Below are 21513 nucleotides of genomic sequence, written 5' to 3'. Positions count from 1 at the left end.
AAATGGCAAAACAATCAATTAAAACATTTGGTTACAAATTTACCGCAAAATCACATGATATCTGTGCATGACTATTCTGAAAATTATAAATGGAAAGAGAGAGACGAACTGCAATCAAGCTATTTTCAAAAAACAAAAGCGTCTTTACACGTTTCTCTGTTATACAGACATGCAATATTAGAAGTTGACGGTGTCGAAAGCACCCTTGAAGACCCTTATATAGTAACAGAAAACTTTTTTGTAATATCAGAAGATGAAAAACATGATCAATATTTCACCTTTCAAGTTCAAAAATATATATCTGAATGTTTGTCATCAATATCATGTCATGTGCATACAATGCACGAGTTTTGCGATGGATGCAGTTGCCAGTACAAGAGCAGACATTGCTTAGGTCATCTTCGAAAAACATTAGATGAACTAGGTTATGTTAATCTTATTCAGAACTTTTTCGAAACGTCTCATGCGAAAGTCCCACAAGATGCCGCAGGAGGACTCGTAAAAAATCAGGCAGACTTAGCAATCGTTCGAGGAAGAGCAACTATACAAAATGATCGTGATTTATTTGAATTTGCTAAAAGCAATCTATCTGTTCCGAAATTCCGAAATCAAGTCATTGTAAACGTCGTTTATTTAAATATACTGAAAACATCAATAGAAATTTCCCAATGTTTTATAAACCAATAACAGGAATTCGCAGCGTGCATCAGGTAGTTGTTAACAATGACCATCTTTTAATAAAATCTTTATTATGTTACACTTGCAATAATTGTTTAGAAGGTAACATTAACGAATGCGAAAACACAAACATACTAGGAAGTTTTTCTCCGGTACCAATTGTCCCGGAAATCGGAACGGTTGGAGAAGACCAAACTGACGAGAATGAAATCGAAGTCCCAATTAATGAACTAATATCTAAATCCACAATATTTGCGTTTCTTTGTGATGATGATGATGATTTTGATTATTATCTATTAAAAGCTCAAACTGAAACTTATCAGTTAACGAGTCGTGAAACAGATAGTTGGGGGGTGTCTTATCAACCCGGAACTTAGCTAATCAAAGGAAACTATTTTATGCAAGGTGAAAATCCACTCCATTTCAAAATGATTAAAAGAAAGTATGGGCTCGTTCCTTCAAATTCATGCTTATATATTTGCACTGATGTTTGTGTACGTAATGGTGAAGTTAAACTTTCTGAAGATATTCACCAGAAATGAGTACTTATGTGTTATAGATTATTTGAATAAAAAGTCAAAATATTGTAAATATGTAAATATTTTAGCATGGACTAAAATAATTATAAATGGGTCTTGATTGAGATAGACTAATTTAAAGTATATATCTGCATGACAAATATAAACATATATATATATATATATATATATATATATATATTTGTCATGCAAGTTTTTCATTTAATATAAAGTTATTGAAGTACACATTATTTGTTGCTTGTATTGACATGAATCTCAAAATCAAGTACATGTAGCTTATATATTACAATTAATCAGAAATATAGAAGGTTATGATACTGATCAGATATAAATGAGAACACTTCTCAGAACTAAACTACGGAAGCGTATTAGCGCCACACATTTTTTTTTTTTATTTTTCTTCCTATGTTTGCGTTGCGTTATAACGCAAACCTTTGCGATATAACACAAACCTTTGCGTTATAACGCAAACCTTTGCGTTGTAACGCAAACCTTTGCGTTAAACGCAAACCTTTGCGTTGTAACGCAAACATTTGCGTTCTAACGCAAACCTTTTGCGTTATAACGGAAACCTTTGCGTTATAACGCAAACCTTTGCGATATAACGCAAACCTTTGCGTTATAACGCAAACCTTTGCGTTATAACGCAAATATCTTTATTTCAATTATTCATTAAGTTTTGTATATATGTCCGTCTGTCATTCATTTCGGATGTGATTTACTAGTAGATAAAAAAAGAAACATACATACAAGGCCAAATCATTATAATAAATATGCATAGGAATAATGGAATAATTGAAGTGCAATTATACATAAATTAAGACTGATTTGTGCATCAGAAAAGTATATAATTTAACAAGAAAATAGATATAGTTTAGTATATAGTCATATTAAAATTGAAAGATCAAAAATAATGTCATACAATTGTGAAACCTCCAAGTCAAATAGACAAAATGATCTTTCTGCTTTAAAATGAATTATTAATAAGGAAACATTTTTTTTAAATCTCAGAATATGGTCAAGATTCTTTGATAGAAAGTCATTGAATCTTCATTTCAATATAATGAAGTATTTTTAAGATGCTTGGGTAGCAATTTGAATAGAGAGAACATAATTTTATTAATAAAACATCTTCATTCTATACATTTATTGCCAAAGGGTAGCTTGTTTGAATGTAACCTACTTTACACAGTTCTCAAACGAGAGCTTACTTTGGAAGTATATTTATATTCGGTTATAGCTATATTAGCAGGGTTGATTTTTTTCTTAGGTATAACCTCAATTTCCTCAATTTTCTTTGTAATATATATACTAGTAGTAACTTGGATATCGTTTTTGGGGACCTCTATAGTTTGTTGTTTAGTGTGAGCCAATGCTCCGTGTTGAAGACCGTAATTTGGCCTATGATGGTTTACTTTTACGAATAGTGACTTAGATGGAGAGTTTTCTTATTGGCACTCATACCACATCTTCTTATATTATTCTGCTCATTATTAGTTATTGATATGATCTAATTATTCAAGCAGTTTACTTTGCAATTACTACAAAGGTGATAAATTTTACTATATACAGCCTCCTCCATTAATAACTACTGTTTCCTTTGAATCTTAAATAAGAAATAAGATAAAACAAATGTTTGCGTTATATCAAAGGTTTGCGTTATAACGCAAAGGTTTGCGTTACAACGCAAAAGGTTTGCGTTATAACGCAAAGGTTTGCGTTATATCGCAAAGGTTTGCGTTATAACGCAAAGGTTTGCGTTATATCGCAAAGGTTTGCGTTATATCGAAAAGGTTTGCGTTATAACGCAAAGGTTTGCGTTTAACGCAAAGGTTTGCGTTTTAACGCATTTGGTTTGCGTTATAACGCATTTGGTTTGCGTTATAACGCAAAGGTTTGCGTTATATCGCAAAGGTTTGCGTTATAACGCAAAGGTTTGCGTTATAACGCAAACATAGGAAGAAAAATAAATAAAAAAAAAAATGTGTGGCGCTAATACGCTTCCGTACTAAACTAACAAGTCCACCTTTTATATAATCTAGGTAAATTTGTACACAAAAGGACAACGCTTAAGAAGATCACAATTGACAGTCAAGGAAGAAAACGTGGTTATTTCAGAGAGATTGAAAACGGACATAAAACACATTTTAAAGCAATTTTACATCAGCAGCCAGATGTTATTACCAATGAAATGGTGTGGTGTTGGAATGTCCACAGGAGAATCGCAGGACTGCTTGATGGTCATTTGAGCGATTACTTTGTTTCAGATATTACTTCCGCTTAAAGAAAAATAGTTTCATTATTTGACGCATGCGGAATACAATGAAAATGGCATGACAATGCCCTCAAACTTTGATTATGATATCGTTTGACCTTTCAGGTTTGTTCATCATAACGAAGATACTAGTAATTTAGCTGTTTCTGAATTTTACAAGAAATTGATGATTAATTATTTATTTCAAATAATAATTAAAATTAATATTGAATGTATCCAAACAAGTAAAAGGCATGATAATATAAAACACACTGTTAAACTATTATAATATATATTTGAAATATATATTTAAGAGAGAAAAAAAAAAAAAAAAGCATTCAAAACACTTATCCGGAATTCATACAATTTCGTGAGAGACTATGAAAACTTTTATTTCAAATTTTATGTATATACTATTATTCAGATTATTTTTCTCATTAAAACTTTTTTTATATGAATTATATTTTTTTTTCTTCTGTACACAACTGAATCCTCCTTCAAATATTATGAACATGATTATGGGCCCCCTGCAACGATTGGACAACGAGGCATATAAATTTAATCAAAGAAGATGTGGTATCATTGTCAATGAGTCAACTACGCATTTAAGACCAAAAGACACACATGAGAAAAGTAATCAATCACATAACGCTCTTCAACAATGGCCAAACTGGTACTTAAATTTAGCTATAAAAATTTACAAGAAGACAAAAGGTGAAACAATACAAACGAGAAAACTAACGACCCGATTTATGTTGAAGCAATATAAAAAATGCAATTAAAGCAGACAGTCGCCAACGAAAACCACTGGATTTTGAACAGGTATAGAAATAACGTGTCGGGGTTCGTCATAAATTATCTTTGATCGATCAACACTCCTACTTTCCTATGACTGTGGTGAAACATCACAACATAAGAACAGACTTAAAAAATCAATAAGGAAGTGATTAACTTATCAGAACGGTACTAAGCACAACAAATAACAAAAAGAAGACAAAAGACACAAATAACCGACATTTGTTCAACTCACTAATAAAAATATATACATGTTGATTAGCGAATGGAAACAACCTTTTAAAGAATCCATGGTCGAAATTTTGAGAATTAATTTCAAACTCTCAAAGAGAAGCACCGTTAGAAGAATATTCTGTATTAAGTTCTCACAGTCTGATTGTTTGTAATGAAATGTTGAGGCGCGGTTGAGAACATTGTGTGAATTTCCATTTTTTGTCAGTGAGTGATATTCGTCGGAGAAAGCGGCATAACTCAGATTTATATTGATGATTTCTGTAGTCGTGTTACTACTATATTAAAAAGCTGAAGAACAGTTGAAAGAAAGGTTAGTACATGATACGAAATTGGTGAAATTAATAAAATATTTTCATATATGATCATAATAAGTTCGCACCTTCTTAAAGTTAAACAGACGAGGTTGGATACACCACACTGGTACATGTAATTGGCATGGATGCAGTGACTAAGTAGAATATAAAATAATGGTGGAATATGTGTATTCAAAGACAGGTTTTAGCAACTTGACAGAGTTTATGAAGCATATCTAAACATTTGAATAAGGCAAGAAATACAAAGTACATGTACAAAATGTATATGCATGATAAATAAAATGTCTAAAAATTATAAACTGAAAGTGTACCGTACAAAAGCATAGTCTATACAAAAAATGATACCATTGGCAACACAAATAGGTGTCAGACCACCAATTACTCCTTCCAATTTAGAACGTAGTAAGAGTAGCCCTACTCTGACACAAAATAGTGCTTTTGATGTCCTTGTTTACCTAAACTAACCAACAAATTTGCAGAAATGAAACTTTTCGTGAAAGAGAAATATATCTAGATCATTTTGAGCCAAAATTTACTTGTCTATGAGTTTGCATTAAAAATTGAGGATTAATGCGCTCCAGAGTATACTAATTTTAGATTTCCAGAAAACCAGTTTTTTTTGTTTTTTTTTTTGGAGTACCTCTGTTTGAAGGTCAGTTATTTTGTTAGAAGGCTTTAAAGGTATGGTGAAAATTGTAGTTAGCTGATACAATTACAATTAAGGATATACCTGGTTTCTATGAAGTTAAACTTAAGGTAAAATATTTAGAAAGCTGTGAAAATTGCAAAATTTGGTTGAACAGATAGGGATTTTTAATTGGTGGTCTGACACCAATATACATACAAGTTCAACACTAGACGTTCATAAATTCAGTAGTGATACTTCCGATTATAACTAACATTAATTATAAATAAGAAGAGGTGGTATGATTGCCAATGAGACAACTATCCACAAAAGACCAAAATGACACAGACATTAACAACTATAGGTCACCGTACGGCCTTCAACAATGAGCAAAGCCCATACCGCATAGTCAGCTATAAAAGGCCCCGATAAGACAATGTAAAACAATTCAAACGAGAAAACTAACGGCCTTATTTATGTAAAAAAATTAACGAAAAACAAATATGTAACCCATAAGAAAACGACAGAAATAGTTAATATGATAAGATAACACAATAGGAAGAAAAATCGATGTATCAACATAAAATCGACCGTTTTGTCTCATACTTAGGTAAAATGAAGCAGAAGCAACTGCATAATGTCTAGAATGCAATTTTTTCTCTGTCTATTAGTATGAACGAAAAACAAATATGTAACACATAAACAAACGACAACCACTGAATTTCAGGCTCCTGACTTGGGACAGGCACATACATTAAACCTGATAAAAATAGAATTTACAATGAATAGATGTACTAGTGTATGACAGCATGAAAAAGTAACGTTAACGGCACCCGTATTCAGACTCGGTCTTCCTCTTTTATAAGATGGATCCCCCATTTCAACTTGGTAAAAATTTCAAAGAAGCAGATTTATTTCACCCGGTACATTTACAGTAAGGCTGAATTTAAAAGTCATCTAAATATTTGTTTAGTTGTGAAGAAGCTGAACTCCCTCGGGAAAAGTTAACCTTAGATGAGTTTGGCAATTTTGAATATCCTTTTTTGAATTACATCCCTGATGACTTACTAACTCACTTATGCCCTTGGCTCCTTTGGGAGCATAGGCCATTGACGAACTCCCTCCATCTAACTCGATTTAGCGCCAGCTTTTCTGAATGAATGAATGAATTTTATTCTCATCAACTAATGACATAGTTATAGAGACAATAAGTATATACAACAATATAATATACAGTGCATGTATGAGGAAAATGATATACGTTAACCAGGAGGAGAGACTTTCACATTAACAGCTTTAATATATCGACATAATTTTTCTAAAACAGTAATATTATTTGAGGAAAACAGATTACATAATTTCAAGGTGTTTGGATTTTTCCAACAAAATTTCGGTAAATATTTTTGTCTTTCATTAACGAAAGATTTACAAGACAAAATATAATGATACTCGTCACCAATTTCAGCCGAGCCACAGATACGACACAATCTATGATTTCTCGACAGATTGTGCCATCTCCCTGTCTCAACTGGTAGACGATGGCTACCACATCTAAATTTACAAAACATATACATACAATTCAATGGTAAAATAGATAGATATTTTTCAAATTTAAATTCTTTTTTAAATATTCTATAACATATACCTTTTGAGGTAGAATTCATATTTTCATACCATTCCTGTATAAATTGGTCCTTCAGTTTTTGTTCTACACATTTAGAAATCCACAGAGCAGAAAAAGTACCCTGCTGATTCCAAATATTTGACATTCCACAATTGTCTAGTGTGCTTTTTATAAAACATAACCATTTACTCTCCAAACCATAATTATTAGAATAGACGAATAATAGCTTATATAAAAGTGAAGAGACTTTACATTCTTCTCCATGTAAAAGACGACACCAAAACTTTACCATACGAACTCTTGCGTGAAATGAAATGGGATATCTTCCCAGCTCTCCGTAAATCATAAAATTTGGAGTAGATTGTTTCAAATGTAATATAAGTTTGCAAAATCGCAAATGTACTTTTTCGAGTAACTCTAAATTTTCAAACCCCCAAATTTCACATCCATACAAAAGTATCGGTAAAATAGTTTTGTCAAACATATCTAATTGACATTCAATAGACAAATTGTTCTTTCTACATTTTTGTAACAATCCATACATTGCTTTTGTAGCTTTTCCATATAAATATTTTCTTGTCTTCAAAAAAGAGCCACTTTTTGAAAAAATAATTCCAAGATATTTATATTCATTTACTATCTCGATTTCATAATCTTCAATATAAAATTTTAAATTCTTTGACAGTCGACCTTTTGAGAATACCATAACTTTTGTTTTCTGCACATTTACTTTCAGTTTCCATCGTTTACAATAATCACAAAATTCATTAAGCATCAATTGTAAGTCTTCATTTGATTCTGACATCAAAATTGTATCGTCAGCATACAGTAAAATAAACATTTTGAAATAAACCATCAGTTCATTTTCTATATCTTTACTAATAGTTTCTAAACCTTTAACATTTGTAGTTTCTAGAAAGTCTTGCAAGTCATTTAGATATAAAGAAAACAATATAGGAGAGAGATTCTCCCCTTGTCTAACTCCTATATCACAAGCAAAGAAGTCAGACTTTTCATTATTATGTACTATACAGGATTTCGTATCTTGATACATATTTTGTACAATTCTAAAAAAATTACCATTTATGTGGTTCTGTAGAAGTTTGAAAAATAAAGAGTTTCTATGTACAAAATCAAAGGCTTTTTCAAAATCTACAAACGCACAGTAAAGTTTCTTTCTTTTTAAAAACAATAATTGAAACAATACATACAGAGAAAAAATATGGTCGTTAGTAGAATATCCGGATCTGAATCCAGCTTGATTCTCATGTAAAATCTTATAATGATCGAAAAATGTACTTAATCTATCATTCAAAATAGATGTGAATATCTTCCCAATGCAAGATAACAGTGTTATAGGTCTATAATTTTTTGGTTCCATTTTACTCCCTTTATTCTTAAAAATAGGTAAAACATTACCAAAAAGCCAGGACTCTGGTACAATACCTGTATCAAAAATCAAATTGAATAAATAAACATAAATGTCAATCATAGAATCCAATGAAGATGAAATGTATTCATTAATAATTAAATCATCACCTGGAGACTTGTTATTTTTCGCTTTTTTTACTGCTTTTCTTATTTCATCTGCAGTTATTTCCTTGTTAATCATCTCATTTACTTCGTCTGAATTTATCTCGTTTGTAATAACAAAATCGTCTGAATGATCTTTGTTTGTATTTAAATCTTTAAAAAAGTCAACCAAAGTTTGCAAAGGAATTTTAGAAATATCTCTTTGCCTATTACCATGAAAAAGTTTCCAAAATTCTTTGGGATTTTTTGTTCTCATGTTTTTCATTTTGTTTCGAAAATCTGTATTAAATCTCACAATAGCATTATCCATAGTTTTCTTATAGGAAAGTTCACTCACCCTTAATCTTTCTTTAAATATATTTGAACCATATTTTTTACACAGTCTTTTTGATTTTCTGAATTCTTTTTTTGCTTTCAAACATTTCAGATCAAACCATTGCTTTTTTGAATGTCTGTGTGCTTTGTTACTTGTGAGACCGAAAGTAGTTTCTGCCGATTTCAATAAAATATTACAAAGATCAAAAAACTACTTCATCTACTTCCGGTTTTTGTGCGTTTTCTTTTGCATTATGTAAAGTTTGTATCTTAAAAAATAATTTCTCAATCATTTCTCCATCTAAATTATCTCTAAAATCCAAAGTTTTTTCACATTTCCATTTACCAATTTTCGGTGTAAAATTATTTGTCTCCAAATCTGAATGCTTCTTATTTTTACAGCTCAAAGTAAGTGAGAGAGGTGAGTGAACATCTGAAAAAAGTCTACAAAACTCTTGTACTTCAAAGTCGAGTATATTCTCGAGAACATTACATGTACATATTATATAATCAACTACACTTTTATTTTTACAAGTCATTCTACCAGTACTATCTTTCCCAAATCTACCATTTAGGATAAACATATTATTATTTTTACAAAATTCAATAAGTTTTCTACCATACTTATTTACAATAGTGTCTGGATTTTTTCTACACCTTGATATGTTCATATCATCAAGAATACATATATCTGAAAATACATTTATATCTGCTATATCATTAAATTGAGTATCATCAGTATCTTCTATTTCATGGAAATCTTTTAGTGTTGCAGTTCGACTATTGAAATCGCCAAGTAAACACATGTAATCACTATTCTTACTAAAATTTTGAAACTCAAATTCAATTTCCGAAAAGGCTTCATCTGACGCATAATTTGTATTTTCTGGGGGTATATAAGTTATACCAAATATAACATTTTCTTGGAAATCAAAAATTTCTTTTTTAACAGAAAACCAGAAAACAAAAGGGCATTCTGATTCTATTACAGTAATGTAATGTTCTAAATATTTTTTGTAACCTATAGCAATACCACCAGATTTGTAGTTTGAAATTTTCTTTCTATTTTTATACTTGAAAATAAAGTTTTCACAATCAATAATGTCTATATCATCAAGCTTTGTTTCTTGAAAACAAACAATATCAAATTTATTTATTAAACATTGGAATTCGGGATAAAATAATCGATGCTTGACACCGCATACATTTAGAGATAATATTTTAATATCTGAGTTTTTGTTCACAGTATGGCCAGTTGATCCGTGAAAGTCATCCGAATTGTTAGAATTGTCACTGTTCACTGAGTTTGTTTGCCCTCTTGCCCTCCATGGTTCACCTATCTTCCGTTACTTGCGGTTTCATCCGAAGTGATATCATCTCGTCTGTTTCGTCGTCTAGTTTTTGGACGTGCTCCTTGTGATTGAAATTCCCGTCGTGTAGTATTTTCGGCTATATCTGATTGTAGAGGCTTAATTTCTTTTCCATCGATAAAAAGTCTGTCTCGTTTGATAAGAGCTTTTTTGTTTTGTTTTCGAGCTTCCTTATAATAAGGCCACAATAATTTTCTTCTTTCGTTGATTTCTTTAGGGAATTGTTCTGAAACACCAAAGGTCGTCCCCTTAAGATTAGTTGCAGACTTCCGTACTATTTCTCTGTCCTTAAAGCTCTTGAATCTGCATACAATTGGTTTAGTTTTAAATGTTGTTCCGTCTCGATTTTTTCTCTCATTCAGCTGTCCGAATCGGTGAGCTCTGTGGAAATCAATCTCTGTTTCCATTTTCATGTCTTCTTTCATGAATAATTTCAAAATTCCTTCCGTTGTATCACTTTCTTCATTTTCTGTCGTCATAGGAATTCCTGTGAAGACTAGGTTTTCACGCATCGAACGAATCTGAAGATCTAGGTGTTTTTCTTGTAGTTCATCAAGATTATTCTGTACCTTTTGCATGTTTTCGGCCACTTTATTGTTTTCAGATCTAATAGCAGTAACTTCAGATTTCATTTCGGATAGATCACTTCTGTTTCCTTCAAACTGAGAGTTTATAAAGTCCAAACTTTTTTCTATATCTCCTACTCTATCTGTAATTTTTCCTACATTGCTTGAAAATGTTTGCATACTTCTTTCAAATTTGTCAATTTTTTCACCAAAAGAGTCAAGCATAGATAATTTTGTCAAGATTGTCAATTTTGATGTTTGTGTCGTGTCCCATATTCATTGTTGAATGCATAACTGGTTGAATATTTGGAATAGGTTGGGGTCCATAAGGATAGTAGCCCGTTGGTGAAGTTAAGTTTGGAGTTGACATTTGTTGTGTTGTATACTGTGGTATGTTGGATCTTCCAGGTAGGATAGGGGAATCAATATTTGGTATGTACGTTGACATATTTACAGTCTGTAATTTATCGACAGTTTTATTTTTTAAACTTTTTTTCGGTTTGTTTACATTCTCATGTTTTGAATCGTGAGTACTACTTTGTTGTTTCTTACTTGGTTTCTCCGAGCTATCGTTTTCAGGTTTTGAATTCCTTCTTTTCTGACCTTTCTTGCCATCCTTTTTACGATTCATGTAGTTGATACACTATTTGGGTAATAAATTCCACATAAAATAACTTTCACAATAATTGTTAACTTCTAGTTATTGTCTTTTTTTCGGGATAGAAAATTGGTCGACATGTTTTCTCCACACATGCGCAGATCTTTTTTTTTTTTTTTTTTTTTTTTTTTTTTTTTTTTTTTTTTTTTTTTTTTTTTTTCTAAAGTGTTCCAGTTGTGTCCTTGCTGCTTTATTGTCGTCCTCTGTTTCTTTTTCCTTGAGGGTTCCACTTAAGTGCCTGCCTTTTAATGCTGCTTGTTGGTTTTCGCAGTACTGTGGCCTATCCATACCCATTTTCTTTTCTTGATTTGGATGTTTAATAGGTTCTTGTTCAACTCTTTTCCATAGTTCTTTATTTCTTACTTTGTCGAACCATCTAATGTTCATGATTCTGCTTAGGCAGTAGTTGATGAACTTCTGGAGTCAACATTGTTTTGGTTGTTCTCCATGTCTCTGATCCATACAAGAGCACTGATTTTACGTTGGAATTGAAAATTTTCATTTTTGTGCTTCTTGAGATGTTCTTGGCACTCCATACTTTCCCTAGAATGTTAAAGATGACTCTGGCTTTGTTGATTCTTGCCTTTCCAGCAGCGTCTGTACCTCCTTCTATGTTGACAATGCTTCCTAGATAAGTAAACTCCTCTAGTTCTTCTATGTTGGTGTTGTTCATATTTATTGGTTGTTTACTTTTGGTATTGATCTTCATTACTTTTGTCTTTTCTTTGTTTGGTTTGAGTCCAAGCTTTATAGATGTTGAAGAGAGAAAGGATGTTTTTTATTGCATTTGTTGTTGTATACTGGATATAAGGGCTATATCCTCCGCAAAATCCAGGTCTTCTAGTTGTTGCCACATTGTCCATTTGATTCCATTTCTTTTCTCTTCGGTTGCTTCTTTCATGATGTAGTCTATTGCAAAGAGGAAAAGAAAAGGTGATAGCAGACAGAATTGTTTTACTCCAGTTTTGACATCAAAACTCTCGATGAGCTTGCCTTCATGTATAACTCTGTATTTCATGTTGATATAAGAGTTTCTGAATGGTTTTGGTATTCCATAATGAGCCATAATGTTCCAAAAGGTTTCTCTGTCCAAGCTGTCAAATGCCTTTCCGAAGACAACAAAGTCAATCAGTAACGAGGTGTTCCACTCTAATGACTGTTCTTTTATTATGCGTAGTGTTGCAATCTGGTCTATGCATGATCTGTCTTTCTTAATCCTGCTTGCTGTTCTCTGAGTTTTTCGTCTGTAGCCTTTAGAAGTCGTATTATGAGAATTCTATATAGTACATTTGCTGCCACTGAAAGTAATGCATTTCCTCTGTAATTGTTGCATTCTTTAAGGTTGCCTTTCTTTGGTAGTTTTATTAGGTGGCCCTCATTCCATTCTTGAGGCATTTTTTCGTGCTGCCATATATCACTGAATAGCATATGTAAGAGGTTAGCTGTTAGGTCTTAGCTGGTCTTAAGGGCTTCTGGTGGAATGGTGTCCGGACTTGCTGCCTTTCCTGACTTCAACTTTTTTACAGCTTGTTAAATTTCTACTTTTGTTGGTAGGTTAAGGTTTATGTGCAGCTCTTCATCTGCTTTGTTGACAACTGGTGTATTAGCTGGAGGTGGTTTATTTAGAAGTTTTCGGCCCATCTAGAAATCTGTTTTCCAATAGTGGTAAGACCCTTCCCATTTTTGTCTTTAACTTGTTGACCTGTTTGTCTAAATTTGCCAGCAAGTGTTTTGGTGGTATCGTACAGATCTTTCATGTTTCTCATTTTTGCAGCTTCTTCAGCTTGTGAGGCAAGATTTTCAATATATGCTCTTTTATCTTTTCGTACACATTGTCTAACTTCCTTGTGAGTTTTGGTGTAGTCAGTTTGGGCATCAGCTTTAGATTTTCTGGTTTTGTTTTTATTTAATTTGTCTTTTTCCCTCATTTACTTTTCTAAGAGTGGCTGGTGTAATCCATTCTTTTTGGGTGTGTGTTTTTCTACCAAAAGTTTCTTCACATGTGCTGTTTATTACCTCTTTCATCTGACTCCACTGGTCTTCGATTTTATCAAGTTCTTCTAGCAGCTGGAATTTGTTTGAAAGTGTTATGTTGAATTGTTCTTTCTCTGTCTTTTCTTTCAAAAAGTTGACATTGTATTTCACCCTTGACGAGTTTTTCATGGTGTATACTTTCCTTAGCTTCAATCTTACTTTTACAATCAGGAGGTGATGGTCTGATGCAGCATTTGCTCCCCTCTTTACACAATCATCTTGAAGTGATCTCCTAAATTTTTTGTTGATGCAGAAATTGTCAATTCGGTTTTCTATGATATAGTCTGGTGATAACCATGTTGGCTTGTGGATGTGTTTGTGTGGAAATATACTGCCTCCAATGACAAAGAGGTAGGGCCAATTTGCCCTGATTTGTTTTCACAGAAGGGACAATTTCAAAAAAGTGCCGACATAATTAAATTTACTATTAAAACAAAAAATAGAAATGCTTTTTGATCAATATCTCGATTTATATGTATTATGATATGTGTGATAAATAGTTAATTCAAACCTCAAAAAGGTTGAAAGTCCAATATGCGGAATTTAGGGTGTGTTTAGGTGAAAAAGAGGGAATCTCTCTCTCTCCCCCCCCCCATATGTTTTTTTGTGACTGTTGTAATTTATGCTACTCTTTCCCTCAAAAATAAAATTTGTTTAGTGTGTACTTATTACACAAAAAACAACTTTTTAATGAAAAAAATGTAACATCGCTAAATTGTACCGATATAGTTCCTTAATAAGAGTTCTAGAGCCAAGCATCGCCGTGGCTACATCAGTAGAGCATTGAACTAAAACAAAAAGATTGTTTTGGAGATAGGGTTCGAATCTGGTTCATACTTTTTGTAATTTGTTTTTGTGTTGTTATATTTTAAATTTTAATGTTTCTATCATATTTTTTCGGATGTTTGCTAAATTCATAGAATCATTCTGGTTCTTTTTGTCTATGTAGTATACCAGTATATCATTTTATTAAATAACTAAATAATGTATCGCTTATTGTGTGCATTCATATGACTGTCCATACTCTTGACTTACTTTTTATTCATGTGTTTACATTTATTACATATATGCAAGGAACACCTGTCGTCAAACTGATGTAGGTACATGTACATAACCAACTAGAGGCTCTCAAGAGCCTGTGTCGCTCACCTTGGTCTATGTACATATTAATCAATGGACACAGATAAATTCAGGACATATGTTTTGGTGATGGTGATGTGTTTGTAGATCTTACTTTACTGAACATTCTTGTTGCTACAATTATCTCTATCTATAATGAACTTGGCCCAGTAATTACAGTGGAAAATATTTTCTAAAAATTTAAAAAAATTAATGCTGAAAATTAACTGGAAAGGGCAATAACTCCTTAAGGGGTCAATTGACTATTTTGGTCATGAAACTTATTTGTAGATCTTGTTTTGCTGAACATTATTGCTGTTTACAGTTTATCTTTATCTATAATAATATTCAAGATAATAACAAAAAACGGCAAAATTTCCTTAAAATTACCAATTCAGGGCAGTAACCTAACAACGGGTTGTCCAATATACGTGAAAATATCAGGGCAGATAGATCTTGACCTGATAGACAATTTAATGATGTCAGATTTTCTCGAATGCTTCGGTTTTTGAGTTATAAGCCAAAAACTGCATTTTACCCCTATGTTCTATTTTTAGCCGTGGCAGCCATTTTGGTTGGATGGCCGGGTCACCGGACACATTTTTTAAAATTATATACCCCAAAGATGATTGTGGCCAAGTTTGGATTAATTTGGCCCAGTAGTTTCAGAGGAGAAAATTTTTGTAAAAGATTTCTAAGATTAACGAAAAATGGTTAAAAATTGACTATAAAGGTCAATAACTCCTAAAGGGGTCAACTGACCATTTTGGTCATGTTGACTTATTTGTAAATTTAACTTTGTTGAACATTATTGCTGTTTACAGTTTATCTCTATCTATAATAATATTCAAGATAATAACCAAAAACAGCAAAAATTCCCTAAAATTACCAATTCAGGGGCAGCAACCCAACAACGGGTTGTCGGATTCATCTGAAAATTTGAGGGCAGAAATATCTTGACCTGATAAACAATTTTAGCCCATGTCAGATTTGCTCTAAATGCTTTGGTTTCTGAGTTATAAACCAAAAACTGCATTTTACCCCTATGTTCTATTTTTAGCCGTGGCGGTCATTTTGGTTGGATGGCCGGGTCACCGGACACATTTTTTTTTTTTAAATTATATACCCCAAAGATGATTGTGACCAAGTTTGGATTAATTTGGCGCAGTAGTTTCAGAGGAGAAGATTTTTGTAAAAGATTTCTAAGATTTACGAAAAATGGTTAAAATTAACTATAAAGGTCAATAACTCCTAAAGGGGTCAACTGACCATTTTGGTCATGTTGACTTATTTGTAAATTTAACTTTGTTGAACATTATTGCTGTTTACAGTTTATCTCTATCTATAATAATATTCAAGATAATTACCAAAAACAGAAAAAAATTCCCACAATTACCAATTCAGGGGCAGCAACCCAACAACGGGTTGTCGGATTCATTTGAAAATTTGAGGGCAGAAAGATCTTGACCTGATAAACAATTTAACCCCTGTCAGATTTGCTCTAAATGCTTTGGTTTTTGAGTTATAAGCCAAAAACTGCATTTACCCCTATGTTCTATGTTTGGCCATGGCGGCCATCTTGGTTGGTTGGCCGGATCACGTCACACATTTTTTAAACTAGATACCCCAATGATGATTGTGGCCAAGTTTGGTTTAATTTGGCCCAGTAGTTTCAGAGGAGAAGATTTTTGTAAAAGATTACTAAGATTTACGAAAAAATGGTTAAAATTTGACTATAAAGAGCAATAACTCCTAAAGGGGTCAACTGACCATTCGTTCGTTTTGACGTATTTGTAAATCTTACTTAGCTGAACATTATTGCTGTTTACAGTTTATCTCTATCTATAATTATATTCAAGATAATAACCAAAAACAGCAAAATTTCCTTAAAAATACCAATTCAGGGGCAGCAACCCAACAACAGGTTGTCCGATTCATCTGAAAATTTCAGGACAGATAGATCTTGACCTTATAAACACTTTTACCTATGTCAGATTTGCTCTAAATGCTTTGGTTTTTGAGTTATAAGCCAAAAACTGCATTTTACCCCTATGTTCTATTTTTAGCCATGGCGGCCATCTTGGTTGGTTGGCCGGGTCACGCCAACACATTTTTAAAACTATATACCCCAAAGATGATTGTGGCCAAGTTTGGATTAATTTGGCCCAGTAGTTTCATAGGAGAAGATTTTTGTAAAAGATTTCTAAGATTTACTAAAAATGGTTAAAAATTGACTATAAAGGTCAATAACTCCTAAAGGGGTCAACTGACCATTTTGGTCATGTTGACTTATTTGTAAATTTAACTTTGCTGAACATTATTGCTGTTTACAGTTTATCTCTATCTATAATAATATTCAAGATAATAACCAAAAACTGCAAAAATTCCCTAAAATTACTAATTCAGGGCAGCAACCCAACAACGGGTTGTCGGATTCATCTGAAAATTTGAGGGCAGAAAGATCTTGACCTGATAAAAAATTTTACCCCCATGTCAGATTTGCTCTAAATGCTTTGGTTTTTGAGTTATAAACCAAAAACTGCATTTTACCCCTATGTTCTATTTTTAGCCATGACGGCCATCTTGGTTGGTTGGCCGGGTCACGCCACACATTTTTTAAACTAGATACCCCAAAGATGATTGTGGCCAAGTTTGGTTTAATTTTGGCCTTGGTTTTGTAGGAATACTTGTTCAAGGTATGAAAATAAATGATGTGACGAATTTTCATGTACATTTTTACTACAATTAGCATCTATCGGGCTATTTAAAACAATGATTTACCTATCTTATCGAATGAAAAGAATTCACGGGAAAATGGCTCTAGCTCTTTATTGTTGGCAATTAATTCTGCAAATCTTTCTCCATTTTCATTCATTTGACCAAGTCCATTGATTGTTCATACCCCATATTGCTGTTTCCTATATTTTGACATTGAAATCTCCCATCAGTACTGTTTGATCTTTGTCTTTTTTTTTTTAGAATTCCATTTAAGGTGTTATAAAAATTGTCCTTGTCATTTTCATCGGCATTATTTGTTGGTGCATAGCACTGTATAAAGTTTGCTCTTATTCGCTTATGCTTTGTTCGAAATGTTGCTGTCATTATTCTTGAACTTATAGGTTCCCAAGATATAAGTGCCCTATTGGCATCCTTTGACATCATCATTGCAACTCCTTCTGTATGTGGACTACCATCCTCTTGGTTTCTAGAATATAAAATAGTCTCACCAGTAGCAAGCATTGTCTTACCAGTTGAAATCCATAGAGTCTCGCTCAACCCCAGTATTTCTATTCTGTACTTCTTCATTTCATTGGCAATGATTGCTACTTTGCCACTTTGGTACATGGTTCTTACATTCCAGGTCCCAAGTATGGAGGTTGACTTAGGTGTAAGAAGGCTAATCAGCTTTGCAGCTTCGTTCCTGCTTTCCCTGCAATGCGTCATGTCTCTTGTTGTTGAAGAGACCCTCTCTACCAAGTCGGTAAATGTATTTCTGTTTGTCAATGTTTCTGTAACTGTGATTTTTTTTTACAAGGCGAGATAGTTGGTCTTGCGCTCAACCCCCAAACCTGGAGGGCTAGGAATTTTGTTCTCGATGTATCCTTCCTCTAGATAAGATGTCTGCCATGACTTACGAGCCTTATCTAACCGGTTTGATTTTGGAGTTGTTCCTTCTCCTAGATGGGTTGCTTTTCTTGTCTTACGGCTCTCATCTATCCAGCTATTTTCCCATAGCTGGTGCAAGGTTGATGAGTGCAAGGACGTATCCACACGCCGATGGGCCTACACACTGCATCGCTGCTCCAAGATCTACAATTACGCCTAGGATACATGACCCTAGTTACCGTGTGCTGGCGCGAGGATCATTGAAGTAGTCTTGAATAGTGTAGAAGCTACGTACTGGCAAAAAAGCTTTCTTTTCAACTGCAAAGCAGGCTAGCCAGCGGTGGTATAAGAGCATATGGCTCCAACTCACACTAGACGCATACACAATCCAAACACCAACACACCAATTCCTGATGAAGGTTAATCTAAAGAATTCCTTAAAGGCACGCAATTTATCAAATGTTATTGTAACACGAGTTGTACACTAGATGTAGTCGCAGAAACAATTATTGGATAAGTAAGTCTGAACAAATGATAACGCTACGAGCATCCATCCATTGTACATGTATATACAAATGTATATACTACCGGTAACCTTAGTATATGTACTCTATTTTTTTCTGCCAGGTGACAAAATACAGTTAAACTCTGAAGTGGTGACATTTTGATTTAAAGAACCACCATTTATTCCGAGAATAGGTTATGATTTTTAATGTTAAATTATTTTGAGTTTAAACTTTGAAATAAAAAAGATTATAATTTATATTAAGTAGACTGTATATCCAGTATACCAATATCAAATATTGTATGCGAACAATATTTCCATGAAGTATTGTTTTGCGACATATGAAACAATATTTTCTTGTGTATAATAAATATATGAGACTAAACTTAAGTTTGAAGCAAAAACTTCAGAACAGGGTTCTGTTTAATTGTAATATGACCAAATCAACAAGGCCAGCCTTAATTCTAACTTGTTTTTAGTATTATAAATTACGTCAAAGTGGGTGAAATATTTAAAAATTCATATTGTGTAGGCTAGGCCTATGTGACTTACTTTAGAAATTCAGGTGTTTAGTACAATCATTCTCTGATGAAGAACATTTATTAACCAAGGAACTTAAGTACAGGGATCTGTCAATATAAATAACCAATGCGACATCGCCGATAGCTATAATACGGCTATTTTTATTGTAAATTATATCAAAGTGGGTGAAATATTTTGTTATATAAACATTCAAACTCTTAGGACTAAGCATGTGTGACTTTAAAAGTAATTCATGTGATAAGTCATTCTCCGAAGATGAACAACTTTTATCCAGGAACTTAAGTACAGAGATCTGTATTTATAAATATCCAAAATCAAAACGACCGACAGCTATAAAAAAAAAATGAAATGCAAATTTCATCAAAGTAGGTAAAACTTTAAAAAAAAAATATCAAAAAGTCACGCGGGCCACGACCGTTCGCTGAAGTTGCCTATTTTGTGATTTATATGTTTCTGATTATAAAACTAACTCTTTGTATTTATACACAAAGAAAACTGTTTAGTTGAAATTTACAAAAACATATAAAGTAGAACACTTCAAAACTGTACCAAACCTTTTACAGTAAACTACTGGATCAATTAACATTTAAAGATAGTGGTTAAATCTTAAGGTATATCATTAAGACTCTTAAATATTCAAATTCTATTAGTTTGTGTTATTAACTTCATTGCTTCCTGTGGGAACTAAACACACAGTAAATTGGCTTTACCTTTTTAAAGCTGAAAAATGGAAACGTTACAACTACATGTAGTTAACATAATATATAAACCCGAAATTTTATCAATATATTATTTTAACCGACAAACTAAAAAAAGGGTGCAATCGAAATTAAAAGAAGAGGAGGGTTATGACCATTCGAAAAGAACATTTTGTTGACAGAAAACATATAATTAAAATATGACATGCGAAAATTCCGGTGAACAACTTACTGTCAAATATGTTAAGTTAATTGCACTCTTGTATAACCATAGGCTCTAGTGGATAGGACAATTTATTTTAGCCCTCCCCTTTTTACCGTTATTTGGTTGATTCTGTATCATATGAACATAATTGTACCAGAATGACTCGTATAAATTTGCTATTTACTATCAATTACAAGTTTACTATTCACAGCGGTCACTGATATATAATAATTACTTTATCTATATGATATACCAGTGACCAATATCTGACAGGATGAACTGTTATCGGCTTATTTCCTTTACATATTAACATACAAGTTTTTTGTTTTTTGTTCTTTTTTTTAGAAAATTTGTAAGTTAAACAGTCGGTTGGTAACAATTTGTCTCATTAAAGTTTTAAGTGTAGTAAGGTCATACACCTTATAACTGTGTCAACACATTACATATGAAACAGTCTACTCCAAATTTAATCGTGAATGCAGATCTTGGCTTATATGTTATTACTGTGTCTATGAAGTTGCGAATTAAAAATTTCTGGAAAAGACTTCTTCATTGAAAAGAAGGTACAATTTGTATTGTCTTTTATATAAACACACTTTTTATTTTAATATTAAAACGAAAACGGAACATAAATAAAGCGGATATCGTACATGAAAAAAATAGTTTTGATTTAAGATTTATGTCAAATAATTATAGTACATGGAATGCACAATATGCAAAAAACGGGTGTCATAAAGTATTGAACTCAAGTAAAAACTCAAAGACGTCAAGTTTCAACAAGAATGCTTTGTTTTTAATTCAGACTCGCCTAAAAGTAGAAAAAGAAAGAAGAAAAAGGTATGTTATCGTATGTTTTTTAAAAGAATTTACTGAAACAATTTGATAAATTTTTAATTTTTTTAACCTTATAATTTAATCTATGCATTGTGCTTAATATATATGTGATAGTCACTATCAGCTGATTGAGTCCAGAAGGTGGCAGGGTTTACAGAAAGAAGACGTTGTCTACTGTCTATGTGATTCAAATTACATTGATGACGAGACCCTTAAAAATTGTGTAGAAAATTTGATTTAGAAAGAAAGACGTCAAATTTTTACCACATTACTGTTGATCAATCCCTGAAATCTATAAATTTGATTAATCTTTTAACTCCCCAAATATTGCAATATTGGAAAACAAAATGTGAAAGTCGGTCCTCCAAGTTAATTTCATTGTAATGTTCACTCAGACTTCTTTTATACCGAGTTCTAAAGTGTTTATTGCTGTGCGTTTGTTTTGTTTTTTTCTACACTGGCTA

The 21513-nt window shown here is 32.5% G+C and overlaps 1 protein-coding gene across 1 annotated transcript; it reads right to left on the bottom strand.

Annotated features, from left to right (window-relative positions):
• Positions 1-17529: 17529 nt before the first annotated feature.
• LOC139518428 (craniofacial development protein 2-like) lies at positions 17530-18102 on the bottom strand. The gene has a single exon (XM_071309995.1). It carries the CDS (start codon positions 18100-18102, stop codon positions 17530-17532), a length of 573 nt encoding a protein of 190 aa, XP_071166096.1.
• Positions 18103-21513: the final 3411 nt, after the last annotated feature.

The sequence above is a fragment of the Mytilus edulis genome, chromosome 1 (genome assembly GCF_963676685.1).
Source record: "Mytilus edulis chromosome 1, xbMytEdul2.2, whole genome shotgun sequence".
NCBI lineage: Eukaryota > Metazoa > Mollusca > Bivalvia > Mytilida > Mytilidae > Mytilus > Mytilus edulis.
The sequence above is the reverse complement of the archived record's forward strand: the minus strand, read 5'-3'. Positions and strand labels throughout refer to the sequence as shown.